This window comes from Phoca vitulina, unplaced genomic scaffold (genome assembly GCF_004348235.1).
Source record: "Phoca vitulina isolate PV1807 unplaced genomic scaffold, GSC_HSeal_1.0 scaffold68, whole genome shotgun sequence".
Lineage (NCBI taxonomy): Eukaryota > Metazoa > Chordata > Mammalia > Carnivora > Phocidae > Phoca > Phoca vitulina.
In genome coordinates this window covers 755424-781452 of record NW_022589771.1, presented here as the reverse complement: position 1 = coordinate 781452, position 26029 = coordinate 755424, and the positions used below count along the sequence as shown (strand labels likewise).

The 26029-nt window shown below is 44.1% G+C and overlaps 1 protein-coding gene across 3 annotated transcripts in view; it reads left to right on the top strand.

Moving 5' to 3' along the window:
• Positions 1-26029, top strand: part of HLCS (holocarboxylase synthetase) — a 221246-nt gene that overhangs the window by 61437 nt on the left and 133780 nt on the right. For all 3 annotated transcript variants that reach the window (XM_032392696.1, XM_032392695.1, XM_032392693.1), the window contains exon 6: positions 11843-12114. In XM_032392696.1, the coding sequence (XP_032248587.1) occupies positions 11843-12114 (272 nt within the window). The remainder of the gene's footprint in view (positions 1-11842; positions 12115-26029) is intronic.

Sequence of the window (26029 nt, the reverse complement as noted above, 5' to 3'; positions counted from 1 at the left end):
GGCTGGGACAGAAGCCTCTGCATAGGGGACCAGTCAGGTAAGGAGGAGAACACATCTTAGACCCTGCTCTGCTTGGTACTGGTGCTCAGAATAAGAGTCCACCCTGAAGCTGCCAAATGAGCAATCCCTGCCTTAAATGAGGTCAGGACCAAAAACTGTCCTGCTCTTCCAGGAGGGACATCTTTTGATTATAAAGATCCGCTACGCTGTGTGCCTTGGTCACTTGCGCGAAGACACTGAGTCAATGTGAAATTGGCTGTGAATATTTTGTTCGGAAAATACTAATACCAAGAATTGGGTCGCTTCATATAAATTCTGTGAGGGCGCCTGGGTGGCTCAGTCGTTAAGCGTCTGCCTTCGGCTCAGGTCATGATCCCAGGGTCCTGGGATTGAGCCCCGCATTGGGCTCCCTGCTCGACAGGAAGCCTGCTTCTCCCTCTCCCATTCTCCTTGCTTGTGTTCCTGCTCTCGCTATCTCTCTCTCTGTCAAATAAATAAATAAAATCTTAAAAAAAAAAAATTCTGTGAGAGTAGAAGAATATCTGCTCCTGTTTTCCTGAGAGTATTTAACAGAGCATGAGACACCCATAAAAAGAGCTTGTATTCCATGTCTCTGTGGCTTCATTTTCTGATTTACCCTCTTCTGGTTGCCTAGCAACGGACACTGTTATGAGTGAAGCACAACTAATTCGATTATTTACAATGAGGTAAATGTTCTCTGAGATAGAAAACCTTTATTGGTTAAGATCAGTTATTTGGTGTTTCTTGGGAAAAGGAGCACCCACACACAAACAGATGGCAATAAATATTTTGAATCCATTGCTGAGTTAGAGGTGTGGCTGCATTTCACCCAGTGGATCTTGCTAGATGGGTGGACGTAGCAGATAGGACGAGAGATGGGGTGAAATGCTCTAATGTGATGTGACACAGAATATTGTATGCCTCTGATCTTAGTTGCACTGCCCGTAGCAGAGTTACAATATGTTAACTAACCTTAGAGTAGCCACTCCTGTGTATTTGCACTCAGTGTAAAAGTAAGCATTCATTTCTTCAGAAGTTGGGATACTGGTGTTTTTTTGGGCGTGAGTGACTGTGGAGTCTCATGGACTTTAGTTATCGTTTAGTGTTGTAGGAGCTTGTTATTATTTACATTTTTTTTCAAAAAAATCAACTTAAATATGATTTATATTCAAGAAAATGCACCCATTTCAGTGTAGGGTTTGTTAATGTATATGTCTGAGTAACCACCATTACAGTCAAGATATAGAACATTCCAGTATCCTACAAGATTCCCTCCTTCTTTTCCTCAGTCAGCCATCATTCACTCTGCACCCCCATGACCAACGTCAGCAGTCTTGGATCTGCTTTCTATCACTATATAGATTAAATTGGTCTTTTTTTTTTTTTTTTTTTTTACTATGTTATGTTAGTCACCATATAGTACATCATTAGTTTTTGATGTAGTGTTCCATGATTCATTGTTGGTCTTTTTTGAAGTTTCATCTGAATTAAATCATACCGTATATACTCTGCTTTGTCTTCTCTTTTTTAAAAACCAGCATTATGATTTTGAGATTCATCCATGTTGTTGCATAGATGAGTAGTTCATTCCTTTTTATTGCCACATAGTGTTTGCATCATATGGATAAGCCATAACTTATTTACCCATTCATCTGTTAGTGGACATTTGGGTTGTTTGTAATTTTTGGCTATTGTAAGTAAAGTTATGCTATGACCATTCATGTACAAGTCTTTGTGTGGATGTGTGTTTTTATTTCTCTTGGGTAAATACTTAGGAATAGAATTTCTGGGTCATATGGTAAGTGTGTGTTTAATTTAGTAAGAAACTGCCAACTTGTTTTCCAGAATCACTGTACCATTTTTAAAAAGATTTATTTATTTATTTGAGAGAGAGAGAGAGGGAGAGAAAGAGAGCATGAGTAGGGAGAGGGGCAAAGAGAGAGGGAGAGAGAGAGACGCAGACTCCCTGCTGAGTGTGGAGCCCGATATCGGGCTCCATCTCATGACCCTGAGACCATGACCTAAGCTGAAATCAGGAGTCAGACACTTACCCGACTGAGCCATGCAGGCGCCCCTCATTGTACCATTTTATATTGACATCAGTAATCTTCAAAAGTTCCAGTTATCACTTCTTTGCCAATACTAGATATTGTCCGAATTTAAAATTTAATCCATTCTAGTGGGTGTGTCGTGGTAGCTCATTGTGGTTTTAATTTGCATTTCCCTGGTGACAAATGATGCTAAGCAGTTTTTCATGTGCTCGTTGGCCACCTGATGTTTTCTTTTGGGCGGTGTCTGTTCAAATCTTGTCACTGATGTTCTATGTTGAATTGTTGGTTTTCTTATAATTCTGATTTAAGAGTTCCTCCTATGTTACGGATTCAAATCTTTTGCCAGATATATGTATTGAGAATAGTTTCTCTCAGTCTGTTGTCTTTTCATTTTTTCTTAACATTATCTGTTGATGAGCAGCAATTTTTTTTTTAAAGATTTTATTTATTTATTTGGCAGAGAAAGAGAGAGCACAAGCAGGGGGTGCGGCAGGCAGAGGGAGAAGCCGGCTCCCCGCTGAGCAAGGAGCCCGATGCAGGGCTCAATCCCAGGACCCTGAGATCATGACCTGAGCTGAAGGCAGATGCTTAACCAGCTGAGCCACCAGGTGCCCCAGTGAGCAGCAATTCTTAATTTTAATGAAATCCAGCTTATTATTTTCTTCTTTTCTGGTTCATGCTTTTGATTTATTTGAGAAGGGCTTTACCTGTCCCAAGGTCAGAAAGTTTCTCTCATTTATTTTATTTTGGAAGTTTCATATTTTGGTCTGCAATTCATTTCAAGTTTTGTGTACCTAGAAGGTGTAAGGGTCACCTTTGTTATGTCTTGTTTTGTTTTTTGCATATGGATGTTCAGTTGTTTCAGCACTGTGTTTTGAAAGATGATCCTGGGACGCCTGGGTGGCTCAGTCGGTTAAGTGTCTGCCTTCGGCTCAGGTCATGATCCCAGGGTTCTGGGATCGAGTCCCGCATTGGGCTCCCTGCTCAGCGGGGAGCCTGCTTCTCCCTCTGCCTGCTGATTCCCCTGCTTGTGTGCTCTCTCTCTCTCTCTCTCTCTCTGACCAATAAATAAGTAAAATATCAAAGAAAGAAAGAATGATGATCCTTTATCAAGTGAATTACCCTGGTGCTTTTGTCAAAAATCAATTGAATATGTGTGTGTGGCTCTATTTCTGGCCTCTATTCCTTTTCAGTAATCTGTATCTGTATACTAATATCATACTGTCTTGATTGCTGCAGTTTTAGGATAAGTCTTGAAATCAGATTTTGTAAGACTTCCAACTCTTTTCTTCCCAAATTTGTTTGGCCATTCTAGGTCTTTTCCCTTTCTGTGCAAGTTTTAGAATCAACTTACCAATTTCTACAAAAAATGCCTGGGATTTTGATTGGGATTGCACTGAATCCATAAATCAATTTGGAGAAGAATTGACATCTTAACAGTATTGTGTTTCCTGATCCATGAACATGGTATATCTCTTCAATTATTTAGGGCTTTTAAAATTTTTAATTCAGGAGTGTTTTGTAGTTTTAAGTGTACAGGTCTCACACATTTTGTTTAATTTATCCCTAAATGTTTCAGATTTATCGACGCCATTGAAAATGGTATTTAAAAAAAAAATTCAGACTCCAAGTATTCATTGCTAGTATATAGAAATACACCCACTTTTTGTATATTGACCTTGTATTTTGCAACCTTGCTAAGCTCATTTCCTAGTCAAGTGCTTTTTTGTGTGTGGATTCCTTGGGGTTTTCCTGTTGTATGCAACATGTCCCACTAAGAAATAAAGCCATATTCACCTTTTTTGATATTGGCTAGTGTTACCCTACTGCTGTGGCTAATTCAAAGGGCCAGCATTTATGTGACTATAAAACATTCAGTTTTTGGTTTCACCTGAGTTGTATTCAATAAGCTTGAAATCTTAGAGAAAGGTAAATACTAAATTCTTGTGGTTTAAATGTTAACAAAATAACACTAATTAGGAGGCTTTTATGAATTTCATTGTGGTGAAATTTGATAGCAGTTGTTTTGTTTGCAATAGGACTGAAGCAGCTTTCAAAGATTTCAGATTTCTTTTTGAGGCTTATGTATCCGTATCAAGACCGTTGCTTATCGGTGCCTTTTTTGCATTTTACCTCTTGGAATACAGATATATATGTGTAACTGGTGGAGTTTTCTTCAGAAGGAATTTAATGTGCATTTGTATAATGAATGCTTATTAAGCATGGGCTATTTGCCAGATCTGGTGCTGGCTGCCATGGATACAGTTGGGAGCAAGACAGAAATGTGTATATGCTGTCTTTATGGAGGTTACATTCTAGCAAGACAGTGGGACATTGAATAAATGGTTATATAAATTATAGAATTGCAATTTGATAATTGCTATAAAGTCACTGTTTATGAATAAGAGTTCTAATGTAGATTGGGAGGGTTGTGGGTCAGAGAAGTCTTCCCTAAAGAAGTGACATTTTTGCTACAGTCCGGTATTTGAATTCAAAAAATGATAGATTTGGGAGTGGCATTTCCATACGGCATCGGTTGTCATTAGTAGAGTTAAGCCAAGAATCATGAATGAATTCTTTTTTCCTACATATGTTAGCAGCTACTTCTGCAGTAACTTGAGTGCATCTGAGAGGACGTATCAGGCAGATGGGCGTCAAACAGGTAGTAATTTTGATATGTCTTGCAACCAGAATTTTATTCCTTTGTCCAGGGATGATGGGAGGAGGAGCCTAAGTGTGTCTTGTGTACTCAGTTTTACTTGATGACTTAAGTTGTATTTCTTTTTTTTTTTTAAAGATTTTATTTATTTATTTGATAGAGACACAGCGAGAGAGGGAACACAATCAGGGGGAGTGGGAGAGAGAGAAGCAGGCTTCCCGCTGAGCGGGGAGCCCGATGCGGGGCTCGATCCCAGGACCCTGGGACCATGACCTGAGCTGAAGGCAGACGCTTAACGACTGAGCCACCCAGGCGCCCCAAGTTGTATTTCACTACAGTGAATATAAATACTTAGGAGAATTATAGGTGGTATACAGTCATCCCTCTTAAGAGGTTCCAGGTCTCATTTTATATCTTTTAGATTATCTTTGTTCTGCGTAATTTCTTAGGCTCTGGGTAAGTCTTGAGAGAGTATGTGAAAGACGTGTAAGAACAAAACCCCCTGTGCCTTGCTTTCATCGATTTTATTTTGCATGTTTGTGCATCTCTTAAGTATTGCTTTCAAAAACAAATAATTGGGGATATTACTTTAGTGATTAGTAGACATAAAGTGATAATGTAATGCCTTGAGAATCTGGCTCCTAACTTGTATGCAAATAAGAATAAGTGGTTACATTTGAGGGGTCAGGTTGACCCACTTTGCCAAAGGATGTGTATATTTAACTAGTTTGAATGCATTTTTTAAGCACTTGTCACTAGGTTGTAGGTTGTAGTCATACGTATACATACCTGTCCTTCCGCCCTTCTTTATGCTGTGGTACTATTTTTGAGACATACTGGGTGCTCCATATGTATTTCTTAGATGAATGACGTATAGGTGGCCAGTTGGATAATTCACTCCAGAGGAGATTCCCTGCTTTATTCCCGTTCTGAAAGTGTTACCTGGTGCTAGCTGTTTCTTTTTGGTTTCATCGACTTCGAATGGAAATTTACATTGCCTGTAGCTGCTGAATAACCCTTTAACTCTCTGCTTGAGTTAATGAAAACTGCAGTTAGTTAAGAAATACTTGTTATCTGGATTATTTTCCCTTTATTTCTGTGATTTAACCTATTCACCGGTATGTGTCATTAGCCTTTGTGATGCCTTTGTGACATCTGACTGTCCTGGGGAACTTGATAAAGGCAATTCAGATCTGTTCGCTTTATGTCTTAAGGGCATTGACCAAAGTTTAAGGCATTTGTTATAACTAATGGCCAGATGTGAGGTTTGGAGGTATCTTAGTTCAGGCTGCTAAAACAGAATAGCATAGACCAGGTGGTTTATAAACAACAGACATTTATTTCTCACACTTCTGGAGTCTCCACGTCTGAGATCAAGGTTGCTGGCATGTTTGGTTCTGGTGAGAACCCTCTATTGGGGTGAGAGAGCTGTCTTTTTGCTGTGCCCCTGCTTGGTGGAGAAGGTGAAGGATCTTTCTGGAGTTGCTTTTATTAGGGCCATTCCCATATCCCATTCAGGAGAGCTCCACCCACCTCCTAATGCCATCACCTTGGGGATTTCAATTTCAATGTGAATTCGGGGCGGGGGGGGGGGTGGGCGTCGCACACAAATGTTCAGTCCATAACAGAGGGTTACTTTTGTATGTTATTTATTCATTTTGTCTTCTTCCTCCAGTAGAATTTATATCAAAGAAATAACAGTGAACAGGGATTATTCGGTTTAAAATTTATCTTGAGGGGCGCCTGGGTGACTCAGTTGGTTGCCTGGGTGGCTCAGTCGGTTAGGCAGCTGCCTTGGGCTCAGGTCATGATCCTGGGGTCCTGGGATCAAGCCCTGCATCATCGGGCTCCCCGCTTGGCAGGGAGCCTGTTTCTCCCTCTGCCGCTCCCCCCTGCTTATGTGCTCTCTCTTTCAAATAAATAAATAAATAAATAAATAAAATCTTTAAAAAAATAAAATTTATCTTAGTTCTTCATGCAAAGATGGAAAGTTAGGGCTGTAGCTTCTGGTAGCTCACTTCAGCTCACTTCTGACAACTTCTGGTGCTTGTTCAAACAGAAGCATTTCCTATTTTGCACTCCTCCTGGGCACTTTGCTTTTCCCTCTGCAACTGTCCTCTCCTGTTTTGTCCTGGAGTGCTCCTCTTGCTGTCCTTCGCACTGAGTTGTGAGCTTCTAGGCCAGGCTTATCCTATTATTTATCTTTATATCTCCATCAGGGCCTCCTTGGCAGTAGGTCAGCTAGTTTGCTGCTTTATGTACCCCCTCAGCTTCCTCTGAGCCTGTTCCATGTAGCTCTGTAGCTGAGTGTGGCTGGATAGAAGCACAACATTGGGTCACCTGCTCACTCTGAATTCAGAAACACTGACCTGGAGTGGACCCTGAACACTTCCACTTGGTCCTTCTATTTTCCCTGCTTTCCTCATTTTCTCACTCTGCCTTCTCAAACCTCTTTCTTCCTTTTCACTCTTAGTTGATGATCTTGCTGTTTATTTATTGAGTAAAAAAACAGAAGGAATCCGAAGATGATGTCAGCAGCCTTCAGCCCGGGTCTCCTTCCTACCTCCCTGCCAGCCTGGGAGCAGAATCGTGGTAGCATAGATGGGTTCCCAGGGCTGTCCTGGATGGCTGTGCAGCCAGCAGGGGTGAGGGAGGGCTGCATCCCAGTGGGGAAGCAGGCTGGTGTCTGGTTCCTGGAAGCAGGCGATGTGGAACCCTGTCCATCCCAGTGCTGGAGGGCTCTGCTCCTGAAGCTGACCTTTTTGCTTGAGCATCGGGATCCAGTCCTCACCTGTTCACCTGTTACCTTTCTGGATCGGACAATTCACATCATCATTAAAATACATGCTGTTATTTCTCTCATTTAACCAAACCATACCTGTTTGGAGGACTCCCTTCCTCCCTGTAGCCACTGCCCCCGTCTTTTTTTCCCCTAGAGGAAACTCCTTGCCAAAGTTTTGTTCTTGGAGTCTGTGGTTTCTTTCCTTCCCCTAATAACATCAGACTTGCCTGCACCCGATGGGCTCTGCCTTGCAGAGTCCAGTGGTTACTGCTCAGCCCTCTTCTTACTGCCCTACCATCATCTTCCTGTCTCTTAGCCGCCTGTGAAACTGGACCCCAAAATTCCCAGGGAGCTCCCACACCCTATGCATGCGCACTTGATTTTCCTTTGCCTTCTCAGTGTCCTTTGCAGACTCCTCCTCATCTCCCTGACATCTAAGCATTGACACCCATTTGGTCTATGCTTAGCCTGACCAGGCCAGGATAAGCCTGGCCTAGAAGCTCACAACTCAGTGCGAAGTGTGGGTTGAATTTTGTCCCCCCAGAACGTACATTGAAGTCCTAATCTCCAGAACCTGTGAAGGTGTCCTTATTTGGAAATAAGGTCTTTGCAGACATAATCCAGTTAAGATGAGGTCACTAGGGCTGGCCCTCATCCAATATGGCTAGTGTCCTTTGAAGAAGAGGACAGGAGACACAGACGCAGGGAAGGGAGCCAAGGATGGCCAGCAACACCAGAAGCCAGGAGAGGAGCCTAGAACAGATTCTCTCCTAGAGCCTTCAGAGGGAGCATGGCCCTGCCGACGCCTTGATTTTGGACTTCCAGCCTCTGCAACTGTGGGAGGGTAGATTTCTGCTGTCTAAGCCCCGCAGTCTGTGGCACTTTGTAGTGGCAGCCCCAGGAAACTGGTGCAACCCACTTTTCATCTGCAGTCACACCCTCATTGCTCTCAGCCTGTCTCCTGCCTTCAGATTATCATCCGCAGTCTGGAGATCCCCACATTTATGTCCTCGGTGTGGACCTCTCCCCTAGATCCCTGACTCAACGTGTCCTGCTGCTTATTCGCTGCCTCTGTGCGTTTCTAACCAGTGTCTCACATGTGATGTGCCCAGAACCGGCTTTTCCGGTCCACACCTGTTCCTTCCCTCCCCACTCAGTATTTCCGGGGGCAGCTCCATCCTTCCAGGTGCTTAGGCCAGAAATGTTGGGCTCATTTTTTTTTTTTTTTTTTTAAGAGAAGTAAGCCTTTATTTCCTTGTCTTACACATAAAGTTGGCTGAATTGGTTGCTTGGGCTCATTTTTGACTCCCCATTCCCTCTGACATCCCAAGGCTGATCTGTCAGCGCATCTTGCGGCCTCTACGTCAGTCTCATGGCCGCTGTGACACCTGTCCAGGTGTTAGCATCTCCCTCCTGGGAGCTTCAGAGGCTTCCTGACTGCTGTCTGCTCCCATGTGTTTGCTCCCCCTTAATCTGTGCTCAGGGCAGTTTGCTGAGTGAGTGATCCTGCGGTGACTGTGACCACGGGAGGTCACCACACTCCCTTTCCCGAAGCCTCCAGGGCTCCTCATTGCCCCCAGAGTGAAAGCCCCAGTCCCTGCTGTGGCCCTTCAGGCCTTCCACGGCGTGGGTGCCCCTCTACCTCTGTCCTCTGGGCTCCTTGGCCTCCTCCTGGCTTTCTCTGCGTTCTGGGCACTTCCCTCCTTCATGCTCCCGTTTGGGCCTCTGCTCCTCCTTGGAATCCTCTATGTAAGTAGAGAAGAGCTATGGGCTTGTGTGGGTTACATTGTCCCACCCTCCTTTCTTCCCTCCCCCCAGGGTTCATCTGCCCTCCCCACGATGGCCTACCTCCAACACTTCTTATCTCTCTTCTCTGCTTATCGTCTCTTCCTTGGCACTTAACGACTAACATTCTATGTCTTGTGCTGATGAATTTTTATAAAAATGATCTGACTCCCGTGCTAGGATATAAGCCTTTTGAGGATGGGAACTTTGGCTCCTTTGTTCACTACTGAACGTCCAGAACCTATAAGAAAGTCTACCATATGGTGGTAGGCACCCCATAATATCATAATATTTGTCGCATGAATGGATTGACAAAACATTTTAGTTGAATCTGATATTTTTATAATAGTCAGTATTTATTTTACCATTTGTGTGTGTGTGTTGTTTTATCTTTTTTTTTACTTTTTTAAAAGATTTTATTTATTTATTTGAGAGAAAGAGTGTGTGTGTGAGTGGGGAGAGGGGCAAAAGAGGAGGGAGAGGGACCAGCAGACTCCGCACTGAGAACAGAGCCCGACACGGGGCTCGATCCCATGACCCTGAGATAGTGATGTGAGCCGAAACCGAGAGTCAGTCGCTTAACCGCCTGAGCCACCCAGGTGCCCCCATTTTGTTTTATTTTTAATTATGATAGTTTTAAAATCTAGAGAAGAATAGAGAGAATAGTGCGACAGATACCCCAAATACACATGGTCTAAATTTAACAGTTATTAGTGTTTTGCCTTATTTGCTTCATCAGATACCATGACACATACACATTTCTACCATTAAGGCTGTGTTTCTACATCACCACGGTACCGTTATCATGCCTACTGGACCTGACAGTGAATCTTTGTTGTCTGATCCATACTGTCCAGATTCAAATTTCCCAGTTGTTTCAAAATGTCTCTTCCAGCTCAATTGTTCAAACCAGAATGCGGTGAAGAGCCACTCACTGTATTTGATCGTGTCTTTCACGTCTTTCCTCATCCAGACAGGGTTTCACCCTCCCACCCCCCTTCTGCCTTTGGGGCCCCTGTGACATTGACTTGCCAATTCTTGTTTTGTGAAATATCTCAGCTTCTCGATTTCTTCTGATTCCTTCCTCCCGAGGTTATTTAACTTGTTCTTCTGTCCTCTATATTTTTCGTCAAGTGGAAGTACATTTTAATGGTCCATTAGTTGAATTTAGTTCAGTGAAATTTCATCTTTGAAGCTGCTTCTCTGCAGCCACATGCAGCTTTGGGGCATACCCTGTGTTAACAGAAGGGCACCTTTCCTCTTTCGAAAGGCCCAGCATTTGCATGAAGGTGGCCTAAGAGCCTAGATCTGTGTTTACTGTGACTCTCTGATCTTAATACATTTGGTGTTGGCCTCTCAGGGTGATGACTCCCCTGATCCCGTAGTTCCCTGGTGCCCCACCTCCTACCCCACCCTGGAGGGAGGTCCCTCCAGGGTGGGGCGTCCACGGCCTGAGAGGAAGTTGCAACCTGCTGGAGGCTCCAAGACCCTTTCTTGTTGCAGGGATTGGAATAGAGAGCTCTGTTCTGGATTAGGCAAGGTTTCTGGTAGGTTCTGCCTCCCTCCCAACCCCCCCGGACCCACATTTGGACAAAGTGGAGGCCGCTGTTGGGTTCCCCATTATTTCCCCATGTAAAAGTCACGTTCCCCCTGCTGGTGACCTCTCAGTGGCTGGTGGGGGTCAGCTGGTCTAGGAGAGGGGGTAGAGGTCCTCCAGAGGGGGAGAGCGGATGCTCTTATTTTAGGGCCTTGTGTTCTGTGACTCCTGTTCTGGCATTTTATAGTATTTCCCGAGGTAGGATAATGAATTTCCTTGAGGGGCGAAAGTTTAAAGCTCTAAATTTCCTGCAAAAGGCACAGACTAGAGAATTACTAATGAACTCTAGAGCCGGAGAAGACTTTTAAGGATTTACGATATAATGTAGGATAGAAAGTTTAATAAGGTGCATTTATTTCTTTGGATCCTGGCTTCTGAACAGTTTACGGTTGATCCTCGAACAGTGTGGGAATTAGGAGAATCCCCCCCTCCACCCCACTCCCTGCCAGGGAGGTCGAAAATCCACAGCATATAACTTTGACTCCCCAAAAACTCAACTAGCAATAGCATACTGTTGACTGAAAACCTTACCAATGGCATAAACAGTCAGTCGATTAACACGTATTTTGTGTGCTATGTGTATTATATACAGTCTCCTTACAAGAAAGTAAGCTAGAGAAATGAAGAGGTTATTAAGAAAAGCGTAAGGAAGAGAAAATACATTTACAGCGCTGTACTGTATTTATTGAAAAAAGCCCGAGCATAAGTGGACCTTCGCAGTTCAAACCTGCATTGTTCAAGCGACAAGTGTATTTTTATGGTATAAGCATATTTCGTATACTTATTGTCTACTGTATGATAGCACAGATGTTTGGAATATGTTACTCCAGCTCTTACTGGTCATGAATTAGGAAGTACTTATATTACCAAAGTGGCATTTTTAGGGAAGGGCTACCATCACCTCTTGTAATGCCAAATTACGACCTTTTCATTTCTTTATAACACAGGAAATCTGGGATCCTCTTATGCAGTGGCTGGGGAAGCACGTGGATCCTGAAGGAGTCATAAAATCCAGCAAGCTCTCCCTCAAGTTTCTTTCATCGTACACGTCTGAAATAGAAATCAGTCCATCGGCTCTACCTGTGGTGACTGACGTGGAGGCCTTCTCTTCAGAAAATTTTAACTTAGACATCTACCGACAGAATCTGCAGACAAAGCGACTTGGAAAAGTAATTCTGTTTGCCGAAGTGACGCCTACCACAATGAACCTTCTGGACGGGTAAGTTCTGGCCAGACTTTGTGCACCTGCTCAGAGGAGTCCAGAGCAGTCTCCTGTCGGACCAGCGTTGCGGGAGAAGGGGTAGAAACGAAGGGGAACTCTCAATAAGCCCATTAGCAAAGCAAGGTGGTCCTAGAAGAGGTAAAATGTAGGAAGAAAAATTTAAAAATGTTCTTTGATCACAGGTTTATATTTGAAAGCAAGGGGATTTTGTGTATTGTGACCCTCTTCCTTCCCTTAGTGGTTGACCTTTCAGATGATCCTCGGAAAAAACTTTATGGAAAAATATCTTTACCCAGTGGTGTTATTACTCAGGCCATCATTTTATTTTTGTGTTGTCATAACCAGAAGATGTTTTGTGGGGGGGCTAGGACAGCACTTTTGAACGACATATGAGCTGTGTTCAGTTGAAATGAATCGGAAACTTCGTACTTTTGGAAACCCATTTTGATATGCTCCCTATTCAATACATTTTGCAGGCGCTCTCTAATCCCATTTAGATGTTTGAGATTTATTCTTACTGAGTTTTCTTTCTTATTTCTTCTGTTTCATGGACTTTGGTTAAAGTTTAAAAAATGACAAACATGAAAGGAATTTTTTTAACTCTTAAATTAGTATTAATATTCTTATATTGAGATAGTTTAAAAAGTAGGCTTATAGAGGGAGTGAATAAGAAAGGCATCTTCCTTCAACATGGGACTAAAATTTCAGGAATGTAAAACTAAAAAACAAAAACAAAAACCAAACACCCCACTGGATTCACAGTTCCTGGGCATTTTCACTCATGGGACTGCACAATTAGATGCATAATTCACCGTAGGGAAATATGTTGGTCTTTCTTAATCATTTCTGGAATTTGATAATATGTTGTTATAAAATGATGAGATAACCTTAGAATTTTCTTGACTGTCATCGTCAAAGCCATGGAATTGGCGGTTTTCTATGAATAGTGTGTAGAGAAAGCATTCGTGGAGTGGAATCAGTAGAGTGAGGTGGGTGTAGCGCGAGGGACATAGGAGCCATGGCCGTGAACAGTTCTTATTTGCTGGGTTATTTTGTGTTGTCATAGGTACTTTTTTTTCAGTGTTCCCTTCCCTCTCCTGCCTCCCCTCCTACCCAGTCCCATGCCCTCCGATGAGAAGGAAAAAGCCTGTGTTTGTATATGGAACAATTGTTACTTGCTTGCGCAAACTCTGTGATAATCCTTTGTTACTCAAGCGCACGCTATTTATATTGAAAAGGGGACCTATTATCGTCATATTTTCCAAATAAAAAATCAGACACGGCATTTGACATAGGATTTTGGGAGATTAAATTTAGATAGAAAAACACTGGTACTTTATGGGGCGCCTGTGTGGCTCGGTCGGTGAGGCACCTGCCTTTGGCTCAGGTCGTGATCTCAGGGTCCTGGGATCGAGCCCCGCGTCAGGCTCCCTGCTCAGTGGCAAGTCTGCTTCTCTCTCTCTCTCTCCCTCTGTCCCTCCTCCTGCTCGTGCTCTCTCTCTCTCAAATAAATAAAATCTTTAAAAAAAAAAGAAAACCACTGGCACTTCTCCATTTTTGTTGGGCAGTAAGTGAAGAATATTTTATGTTGGGACGATCTTGAACCGCTGGAATTACGGTCTCTGAGCTCGTGTAGTGGGCAGTGATTACTAAGAGGGCTGCAAGCCTTCTAGAATGGATGACCCATCTCCTGTGTAATCAGATGGTTGGGTTTCCTTACATCCTGGTGAGCACGTGTTTTAGGATAGAAAGAAAATGCCGTGTAAATACACTGCTTTAGTACCCTTGAATACTGGTAAGTTCCTTTTTGATACTGAACTTTTTTTTTTTTTTTTTTTTTACATTCTGTCTTAAGCAACTTGAGTCTGGAAAAGTGTGTAGCTGAGCCGGACAATAGCAGAGTCAGAACCTTCTGTAGGATTACGAGTTTTTATTTTTACAGAAGAGAAAAATATTTTGGCTTTTCCAAGGGCATTTAGGAAGTGTCTTTGTTTCTCTTCTTGCCTGGTCTCTGTAGAGCACAGAGAATGAAATAGCTTTGATGATTAATGATTAATCCCTCTGCTTGGCACAGAGCAGATCCCGCATTAATAAATAGTGGCTGCTCACCATAACGTACAGATGTCCTGTGGCACGGCTCGCATGGCTTCCTTCCGAACGCTGCGATATACAGTTACTCACAGCAGCCTCGTGAGTCAGCAAGCCTGCTGAGAAGTTCCTGGGGGTGGGGTGGGGTGGATGGGCTGTAGCCTTTTTTAGGAGAAGGAGCTTGAGGTCACCTTGATGCCGGGAAAACTCACAGTTGTCCACAAAGGGACCATGAGATGGATAAATATGGCTTATTCCTTTCTAAGAGTAAGACCAAAACCATTTCTTTCTTTCTTTTTTTTTTTTTAAACATTTATTTATTTGAGAGAGAGGGAGAGAGAGTGTGAGAGCAGAGGCGGAGGGGCAGAGGGAGAGAGAGAGACTCTCTAGGAGACTCCGCACTGAGTGGGGAGCCCGATGCGGGGCTTGATCCCACGACCCCGCGATCACGACCTGAGCCGAAATCAAAAGTCAGACTCTTAACTGACTGAGCCACCCACGTGCCCCAGACCAAAACCATGTCTATAGCCAATATTATATTTGATCCCACATGGGCTCTCCTCATGGAAGCACAGTCTATTGTGGTCATAATGATAATAATAATAATAATAATAATACTAGCTAATGTATTGAAAGCTTTTATCTTTCAGATACTGCTTCAATGTACTTTACATGTATCAACCAGTTTCATACAGAATCTTTTAGTGCCTAGGGTCATCAGAGTCAAACTCCAGGATCATACCAGCGTGTAGAAAGCTACGTATCAGAATTTACCGTATATGGAATTGTTCCTGTGGACCGACCACATCCATAGGTGTATTATGCAGAGCAAGAAGAATTTTCAAAAGTGTGGCCTGGGTTTGAATTCCATGCATGTTTCTCTCTTTATATCTGTCACTTCTGTGGCTCTTTCCTCAGGGTCTGGAATAGAAGTAAAATTTAAGTTAGATAATAGATCTTTATTATAAGGTTTCTAAAATCTTTTTTCTCTGCCCTTCCCCCCCCACCTGCGGGGACTTGTTGCAGCTAAAAATTGGGAGTTCCCTTCCTAAGAAAGGAGGGGGAAGCCCACGGTGGGGAACAGCCAGCAATTTCTACCTCAGTCCCAAATATCTGTGTTGTATCCCCCCCCCGCCCGCCCCATCTAAAACTCTCACCCCCTCCTCCAGGAAGGTAGCTCTACTAGTCTACTTCCTCTCGAGCAGATTCAGGATCTCTGGGGATGGAACTTTCTCTGTCAGGGCTGGACGTGGCTCACTGAGGTCTGGCAGTCTGCTAGTTAAAACAGACGTGTTCTCTGCTGCCGGCTGTGGGGGTGGGATGGGGACCATGGAATCCCCTGGGCAGGGAAGGACTCCCTGAACAGGCAGTAGGTAGGTTTCCTGGTCATGCATCTGGCCTGGTGTCCTTGGGGTCATGACTTTGCCTTTTGGGAGGGTCTTGACATTGAGATGTGCATCAGAGGGGATGGGCTTCTGACACCCACTCTTGGTGAGGGTTAGAGGGGTCTGAATATTACTGTTCTTAGGGTGAAATCATAGCCTTTTAGGTCAGCCTAATGGTTTCTGCGGAGATAGATGTTTCTGAAAACTTTAGTAGGCCTCTGATGGTTCTGTGTGAATAACCATCAAAGATCTTATCTCGAGTTGAGATTTTTAGCCTAAAAACTGGTTTTTTAAAGGCCCTGATACTCTGCCCATCCCCTTCTCACCCAGTTAGATGGCGGGTCCCTTGGCTGAACGAAACGGTGGTGTGGGTGATCCCTTGATGACAGCTTTGGCACAAGGCTGCAGGCTGTCTGTGGTGAAGCGTCTGTCTTACCACCTACGTGGGCTGCAGGGACAGCCCCGGAGGCTCCAGCGTAGATTGCTGGTGGCCGACCGCTTATCAGATCTGTTTTCTTTTCCATCCTTTGAGACCGACTAGCTCTTGTGGAGATCATGTCTCTTTCATTCAGTGAACTTTGCTGAGTGTCAAGGATGGAAACACTGACGTTGTGAGTGTTCAGAGCTAGTCCCTATAATGGTGTCGCTTCTAACATTTGCATGGTCTTCCTCCCAAGCTGTAGAAAGCCAGGCTTCTAGCAAATGCTTTGCTGCTGTTTGACGGGAGCGGTCTCCACTGTTCCCTGCCCCAATGACCCTCCCTCTCTCTCAGGTCGCATTTCTGGTGATATGCGTGAGATCGAAGCCTTGCACACCCCATTCGGGTACCAGCTTCTGGGTCAATTAGGATTAGACAGGTATCCCCGAATTAAAGTGTTTCAAACAGGATTGAGGTTTGGGTTCATTTCTCTGTCCCGTAAATGAGAGAGGCCGAGATGGGCAGCCCAGGGTCCGCCAGCGTGCGGCCCCCCGCGTTAAGGATGCAGTTGTGTTGCTCCGCCACCCTCAGCAAGTGGTCTGAGAGGTGCCCCCGGCATTTATGTTCTGGTCTTAGCCAGTACGCGGGGGGAGGGGCTGAGAGGGGTGTGCCTCCACTCTTACGGACTCTTTCCAGAAATCGCTCGTGACATTTTTGTTTATATTCTAGGGCTAGGACCTACGCACAGGACCGTATCGACCCACAAAGAAGGCTAGGAAATAACTGTGGTCTGTGTACTCAGCATCCATGAATCCACTGAAAATCAGGGGCCGAGTACACTAGGGAGGAGTGGAGAACAGATACTGGAGGAGAATTAGAAGTCTTTTTCCCAAGCATGTACTTTTTATTAGTCGGACTATTAAGAAAAATAGCTGGAGGGCTTTAAATAGTATACATGGAATGATAGCCCCGGGGCCTACAAGATTTAAAATCATGGGTGAAAATAATTATTTGAATACTCACACTAATTCTGTCTCACGCTTACTCAGTACCATCAGAGGTAACTTGGAAATTGCTCTTCTGACACATAGTTTGGAGGGCTACCATCTTTTCTTCTCTGGCTACAAACCCAGCTGAACTCCCGCGGCCCTGAGACAGATGTTGGCAGCTTTCATTTGAGCTCAAGGTATGAAAGCAGGCAGGTGCCAGAACCTTCCCCTCCTGCCCCTGACCTGTGGATGTTAAAGGTGTGTTAGTGATCCCGCAGAGGGGAAGGAGCTCTGGGGAAGGGAGTGACTGGGGGAGATAAGGGAGCGGCTTGCTAGCAGCTAAATCAAGGCAATTGAAGGGCCTGTGGGCTCCCGTCTCCAAACATAAAAAGTGAAAGCCATGTCAGTGAGTGATAGTCCCCCAAGAGTCGTACTTGGCTCAGCTACCCACCAGTCTGACTAGGACAGATAATTTCACCCTCTATTCCCTGCTCCAGTCATGTTCCCTGGCACGTGTTTCTGACCCTGAAATGTGTTTTTTACTCTGTTGTCAGGGTAACCTTTTGGACACGATGCTGGATTTGATTGCCTTTAGACACCTTTCTTTTTCTTCCCTATTTCCTGGTAGGTTTTCCTGTGACCAGTTAGCTCAGCTAGTTGGATAGAGTCCCAAGGGCATGGGCTCCGTACTGTGTCTGGACCAGTGAACATTACTGTGTCCCACAGTCACGTCCTACAGATGTGCACCCCGGAAGCCATTTGCAAATGTGAGCTATTGGTGGTGGTGGGGTCTACACCGGCGTTGGTGATGGATTAGCACCATCCATCACCACCATTGAGAGAAACACCTCCACGTGGCGTGCTTGGGATACCACATTCTGTCTCATCTTGTGATTAGTCTCTGCTGTGGGGAAGGCATTAGCCTAGACCATGGAGCACAGAGCTTGGCAGTAACTGAGTTGTGATAACTGTGGAATTGTCCCTTATTAGATTTTGACTCATACCATCTTTTTTGATGACTTTTACCAAGTTGCTGTCAGATACTGAAATAACTCACGTGTGAAGCCACAGTTTGTGGTGAGCCAGATGACCACAAACTTGTTTATACTGATTTCCTTAGCGTACTTACATATCCTCAGTAAACTGACCAAGGGCGGACTCTTTTTTATTTGTAAAGAATAATACAGATTTCCTTATTAAATAAGCTTATTTTCTTTTTTTTTTTTTTTTTAATTATTTATGAGAGAGAGAATGAGAGAGAGAGAGCACATGAGAGGGGGGAGGGTCAGAGGGAGAAGCAGGCTCCCTGCCGAGCAGGGAGCCCGATGCGGGACTCGATCCAGGGACTCCAGGATCATGACCTGAGCCGAAGGCAGTCGCTTAACCAACTGAGCCACCCAGGCGCCCTAAATAAGCTTATTTTCTTAATATGGTTTAAGTCCCTTCATTTTTCAGGCTTAAGTTTGCCCTCATCCATAGGATAAGCATTTATGGCATGCCTTCTGTACGCCAGGCACTGGGTTAGGCTCTTGAGGGAGAATGATGGAGCAGGTACTCCCCCCAGCCTTACAGTGCATTGGAAGAATCAGATTGCAGTGCACATTCAGCTCCTACATGTTCTGTGCACCCTTCTTGTTCTGAGTGCGAGGGGTTTGGGCAGAGAGAAGTGGGTGCAGTAGATAATGTGATATAGGGAAGGAAGTAGACTGGTCAGTGAATTTTTTTTGAGCAATTACTATGTGTCAGGCATCATTCCTGATGCCAAAATCCCCGGGTCTGGTAGGGATAATGCTGGAACTGAAAATTTTATCACCATCTGGCTCTGTATCCCTCCCCTGGGCCTTGCTCTCCTTAGCTGTGAGATCTGGGGTGCTGGACACTCCCTTGATGGGGTGATCTTCCCAAGTCTGCCTCTTTCACCAGCCAACCTTTCCCCAGCACCTCTAGAGGGCTGAAATGGTTTTGGGAATTAGGCTCACTTTGCGTGGGAGACAGTAGGCTTCCTGCGAGCAAAAGGAATGAAAAGGAAAAAGAATCCCAGAACACGGTTTTTGAAAACATTTTGGGGAAATCGCATTGGGGAGAATGGCCACCATCATTTGATAAAGAGTATTTTTGTTTCAGAATTTGGGGCCAACGCTAGCTTTTCGCCTCTCTGCATGTGTGTCCATTCAGTCCCAAACATCTCTTTCCCCTTTTCTGCTCTTCTGGTTCTGCTCCCCTAACTCGCTCCCCTGCACACCCTCCTCCCCTGAAGTCGAGGCCTGAGAGACAGAAATTGGGCTGGAACTAATTTAATGGCTGAGTGACCTCACAGTAGAGAAACAGCCGGATCCTAATAGGGGTCTTTGTCTACATTTCCACCCTGGCTGGTAGCATGCCAGTCAAGAGTCAAGCTAGAGACACAGGTGGAAGCGATTAGACCTGTCATAAGGTTTGAAAAATTGATTCTGGAGGCGAAGTGAATAGATTGAACTTGACAGTGTTGTCCTAAAGATTCTAAGGGAAAATTCTGTAGTTTAATTTGAAATCCCTTGATTATTCATTAGCTTTCCAGATGGCTTTTGTTGATGTTTTACATATTAATGCCTGTATTGTGTTATTGGTGTACTCTTAATGTGCACATAGGTAATGAGCAAAGAATAAATACATGGGTAAGTGTCCCAAATTAATGGGATATTGGTGTAATTGTGAAATAAAGGGTTTTTAAGAAGTTGATTGCTTTGGAATAATTAGTGTGAGCTTTTTTTATGGGCCAATTTTGTACTTTTAAAGTGAAAATTATTGGAGAATTTTAAAGAAACCTTCATTTGAATGTTTACCTCTAAATTAAGGTTTAGAATATAACTGCAGCCTTTGACTCTAGAGGTCACGACTGAAGGGCTGGCTATTCTGGCAAGTTCTCCATCAAATGCTTTTTTTTGCCCCAATTCAACACCTGAATAAGTTAACCTTTCACATGCCATGCTCTTGGAATTGAATTATGAAGTGGCCCATTATTTTCCAGAGATGCCTCCACATTAATTTTTAGTGTTTTAGGATGTTTGCTTTCACGTTTTGTAGCTGACTTTTTTTAAAGTAGGGTAAACTCATTGTGCGGCGCGCCATTTTGTGGTGGTTACAGCGTGTGCTGTCTAGAGGGCAGTTTCATGAGAATTGGACCTTCTTTGTCCCTCTCTCATCATTAAGCGACATTTAACTGTTGGACAACCTGAAGCGTCCCAGGTTTTACGGTTCAGAAGAGTGAGGGAGAAGGTCACCACCCAGCGATGCCATGTGAACGGTGAACATCATTGGTTCCAGGGGCACGCAGTATGGGTGCCCAGCCATGGTGGTGTTTCTCCCGTGCCCTCCCCCCGCCCCCAACAGTAGAAGCTCTTCCTCTGGAGCCTTCTTCCAAACACACAGCACAGTCTTTTCATGTTCTTGATGGTGGTTCTTTAATCTTTTGAGGGTACACCAGACTTCTAGGAAAAAACAGAACAAAACCAAACCAAACCAAAAACAAAAACCCTAGACACGGTGGTAAGGTATCCATTGTGGGATGTATTTGCAGAAACAGCTAGTTCCCCATGGTTCACTCATTTGTAATTACTAAGGATAGACTCTTGGTTTGACCCTAGGGGCTTAGATCTTGCGAATGGGGTATTTCTGTCCTGGGTTGGAATTCCAGTTCCGCCTTTTACTACATGAGTGACCTTGGGTAAATCAGAAACCATGCAAGTGTTTCCTTATCCGTGCAGTGTTGCCGGTCATAGTCTCTGCTTTCCTCTTCAGTTTTTCTTTTTAAATTCATTCGCTCAACTAATTTCTCCTCAGCACCTGCCGTGTGCAGGCCTTTGCCGCAGGCTCTGGGACCCGGTGGGGAAGGACAACAGACACATGAGACCTTCCTTCCAGAAGCCTGCATCCCCCCGAGGATCCAGAGAGGATGTACTGAGACTCGTCTGCAAAGCTCTCAGCACAGAGCTCATATTGATTGGGCTCTCACTGTTATTTAAACTTCGGTGTAATTCATTTGTTCTCTTGAGCTCTTCAGTGGCAGTGCTGTGAGTGTCCGTGAAACAAATCAGCATCGTCTTCGCCCCAGATTGTAATATGTGTTTTCTTTGGGTGGAGTTTTTGTGGAAGGTTTTGGCAGCTTTTTCTCATCATGCAAGAAACATGATGGCTCATCACTAGTTACTTTTTTTTTGCCAGAAATGGGTTGTTTTAGTCCAGCTTTTCTTGAAAGATGAGAAAACATAGTCAGTTGTCTGTGTTTGTCTTACCCTTAAAATATGTGGAGCCAGTTACCCCCTTTTTTAATCAAATTTTTTCTTTTTTTAAATCTTCACAATTTATCATTTTCACAGATAACAAGAGTCATTTGGAAAGAGCCGGAACATTGACTCTTTGAACATTTTCATCAGTCCCACGATATGCCTTGTGCATCACCCACATCTTCCTTGAGCCCCTAAACCTCTTGTACCGGTTGGAAATGCATGTGTTTGATGTCGCATGATGGTCTTGAGTTGCTTACATACTTACTACTCTGCAGGATTGCTCAGATGTATACTGCACTTGATATTCATTTTGTCAGATGCATCTGTTATTTTGAACGAGCAATAAAATACCACAAAGGGTAATAAAGCAAGGTTTGGGGCTGGAAAATGTCTTCAGTAAAGAAGGTGACAGCCAGTTCCCTAAACTTGTTTTTCCCTGGTTCGGATGCATCTTAGAGAGAAAGCCGAGGGTTAGCTGCAGTTTAGAAGTGAGCAGCATCCTACGGTGGTTGGGAATGTTTTCACTCTCAGTTATTGAGAGCAGAGGAGTGATTTCTTAGCGACGTGTCCTGGGAGGGCCCAGAGTGGGCAGATGAGAAATCTGGCTTACACTGGGCAGGTAGCCTGGGATACTGACAGCATCTCAGTCCCCCGAGCGTTGTTGGCGAATTCCATGACTTCTCATCCTAAAATGAGCAAACTGTCGTGATGCCCACTCCTAGGAATGGCACTCATGTTGAGAGGGTCAGAGGGAGGGGTGAAATGGGGAGCCCTTGCCTCGGTCTCTGACATGGAGTGGGTGATCAGGAAGTGCTGCTTGTCTCCCCACTAAGATGGGTGCTCTCTCCAGATGGAGACTGCTGAGAGCTGCCTCCTTGGCAACTGCAAAAATAAAGATTGAGGGTGTGTCCCAAGGTTCTCATGCAAGAAAAAAAATGTATGACAAGAAAGCAGCATTTTAAAAACTTGGTTATGTGACAACATGGACAGGACCTTGTCTGTCTTGCTAAGCGAGAGAGGTCAGATGGAGAAAGATTAAGTACTGTGTGATATCACTTCTATGTGGAATCTAAAAAAGCCAGACTCCCAAGAACAGAGGTAGAATGGTGGTTACCAGGGAATGGGGGTGAGGGGTGGGGGCCTGGAATAGTTGTTGTTTAAGGGCACAAAGTTGCAACGAGAAGCCCTCAAGCTCTCAAATAAGTCCTCACGACCTAATGCACAGCACAGTGAATGTAGACAGCAGTACCATGTTGTAATCGTCACACTTGCTTTGAGACCAGAACCTAACTACTCCAACCACTGAAAATAAAGGATAAGTAATGTGAGGGGCACCTGGCTGGCTCAGTCAGTGGAGCGTCCGACTCGTGGTCTCAAGGTTATGAGTTTAAGCCCCGCGTTGGGTGTGAAGCCTACTTAAAAAACAATAAAACAAAACAAAACAAAAAACCCAGAAATGGTAAGTAATGTATTAGAGGTGCCCATTATCGCCATAATAGCAATCATATTACAATATATAAATGTATCAAATTAACATCTACATCTTAAATTTACAAAATGTTCTATGTCAAATATACTTCAATTAAAAAAAGTAAAATTCAGTGCAAGAGAAAGTGAAACTCAGTTTATGAATTAACATTAGTTTCTACATGGAAAAATTTTAAATATTCTTAGAATTTGGTGTTTGTGATCATTCAAGTATGGCCACTTACCTGTATACACGTGAGGGAGGTAGAGGCAGAGCTGTGGGTTAAAACATTTGTTTTAGTAAAGATGTGTTAGGTGATCAAGCAGATCTTTCTCCCTCGCCCTGTTCTGCATACCTCTGCCCCATTCCCATTTCTCCCCTGACATGGCTTTGTGACTCACTTAGAAAAACTTTTGTTTTTCTTTCACATAAAAACACTTACCTGCTTTGGAGGTGAGGGTTGATTTGCTTTCATCTGCCCCTTTAAAATCTTTTACACACCTACCATTTGTCCAAACACACTTGGAGCTCTGAAATGCCCTTGTTTCTGCTTTCTGTTTTGGAGAGAAGCATGTTCTGTTTCTGCATGAGGGGTGTTCCGTCACCCTGAGACCCAGACGCCACATTTTTTCTGCATTGCACAAGGGGTCATTCATCATTTTCATTTTTCGTTTGGCTCTCCCACAAGAGTATTCAAATTAGCGAGAAGGAAAATGAAGTCATTGCCTGGCAGAGAAGTATTTTCTCGGGATGTGGGAAGGGTAGAGGAGACAAGAGAAGAGGAAGGGATTATGATGAGGTCTGTCCCTACCTCTTTTTCTAGCCTTTGGTTCCAGAGGTCACTTGGATGCTGATGTGGTTTTCACAGGTTAAAATTGGGTAATATGCGTGTACAGAAGTTATCCAAAAATGAAACTACGTGGTGGGACAGCAGTGTCAGTGACCTTGGAAACTTAGGCTGTAATTTTATCTGTGTCGTTCTCACACACCAGCTGTGTGATGTTGGGTGAACCACCCGAATTCTCTGGATCCGTTTCCTTATCTGTAAATGAGAGGGTTGTACTAGATCTGTGGCTTATTTAAAAAAAATTTTTTTTTTTAAGCAGTAAAGCCCCTTTTTACATGAACTACCCACCTGGTACAGATGGGGCTGGGGAGCCTTCTAGAGCCCAAGTTCCTCAGGGCATGGGTGTGGAGACAACTGGCCGAGAAAGTGCCCGAGGTCCTGCCACCTGGACACTCAGGCCTAGCTGACTGGGACAATTAAATCTCAATGGCAGGCTGACTGGTTGGCCGGACTGTCTTTTTTTTTTTCTTTTTAAATTTTAATTTTAAGTAATTAATTTTATTTAAAATATTTTATTTATTTAGAGAGAGGGAGTATGAGTGGGGGGAGAGGGAGAGAGAGAATCTCAAGCAGAGTCTGAGCTGAGCGTGGATCCTGACGTAGGGCCCGATCCCGTGACCCTGAGATCATGACCTGAGCTGAAATCAAGAGTCAGATGCTTCACCGACTGAGTCACCTGGGCACCCCTGGACTGTTTCTTTTTATACCCTGCCTTGTTCCAAGAAGATTTAAGGCAATGGGGATTTCAGTTTATCTGTTATGAGCTAAGCTCGTTCTCCTCTTGTAGGTGCAGCGATATGACCAAAAGGGATTGTACCGTGTTTCTTTGGTTGTTATTGTATATCATGTCAAAGTTATATGCGTATTGTTCATAACACTCAGCACCATTCAGTTTCCTGACTTCCCCAGACTGACAATGAGGCCTGAGTGACTGTGGTCCCCTCTGGAACACAGGGAAACCTGGGTGGGTCCCCTGCCCCTGTGGAGCTAAGTAGCTGTTGTCTCGGGGTGATTATCCAGTGGTTATTCAAATGTCTCCAGTTACAGGTGAGTGAAGTCTGAGGGGAGAAATCTCTGCCGGAGTAGCTTGGGTTTCAGACACCCAGACTCCAAGAGGGGATCTCAGTTTTGGTGGAGAATGCCCCTCAGTTCCCGAACCCCTTAGGAGTGCTCTGGGAGTGGAGTGCGGTGGCGGGGCAGTGGTGGCAATGGGGTGGGGGAGTTGGGGCAGGTGCATAGTTGTCTTCTATGAAGTCTTGGTCAACATTTCAGATTTTGAAGTTTCATTAGAGCTTGCTTGGCTCATGAACACAGCATAGAATTTGCCCTGGAATCGGAGTATTGGTTGTGCGTACTTGAACGATGGTGCAGAGTTTGAGGTGCAGGATTTATCCAAGGGGCTTTCATCCTGCTTTCCTGGAGTTTTTATTTGGAATCTTTCAGTCTTCTCCTTACTTCTGAAAATACCCTATGGCAACTGCTCTTTTCTAAACTTCAACAAAATGAAATGTAATTTGATTTTTAACACTCTGGGCTTATCCATGAAGGTAACGCAAGACACTTGCATGTTGCCTGTCAGGATTATAAATCTCTGATGCGAACCTCCTCTTAACAAAGGATTGTTTCTGCTTTTGTTTAGAAGCTCAGTTAAAAGGCTTCCTGTAGCTTTCAGCTTAGGTGTTGTTCCATTCCCTTCCTTTGTTGCAAAGTGTGGTGCCTCCCAGCTGTTGAAGGTCATCAGAGGCCCTCTTGGGGTTCAGCTGCAGGTCAGTGGAGGTAGAGCCCCATGGTAAGATTGGGGGCATGTTGTCTTTTTTGCTGTGGCACCTGGAAAACTGTCATGAAACAGACCAAATCTCTTCAGCACAATGTGGTCATAGTTGGGATAGAATAAAGGATTTGACATCTCGTAAACCTGAAATCGGACCAACGGGGTGTACCAAAACTCTCATGGTCTCTTAGATCGGTGGGGAGGAGGGTACCTGAGAGGCCAGTCACCTGTTACCCCCCGCTGCCTGAATGCCCTCTGCACTGTTTCAGATGTGTCTGAGTCCTGGATGATGAGCAACTTTCTGGCCTTGTTCAATTTACAAATATTTACTGAGTGGTTTATACCTTTGGGCAGCTCATTCCAGCATCTTAGGGCGAGTGCTGTCTCCCGGGATGGGTCCTTCAAAACCCATCCCATTCCATAAAGGAAATCTGGCCATGGATCCAAGTAGAGAAAATTTCTTTAACTTTCTCCCAAATGATAGTTAAAGGATCTGTTAATTAGTTCAGATAGTTTAAGATATTTGAAGATAGTTATTGGCTGTTCTAATCCCCCTATCACCTTTTCTCTAAGCATCTCCAGTAATGAACATTTAGTTATATTGTCACATTGGAGATGAAAACTTTAGGTCTGAAGGACCAAAAGCCTTGACCTAAAGCCAGTCAGGGTACATAAAACTAT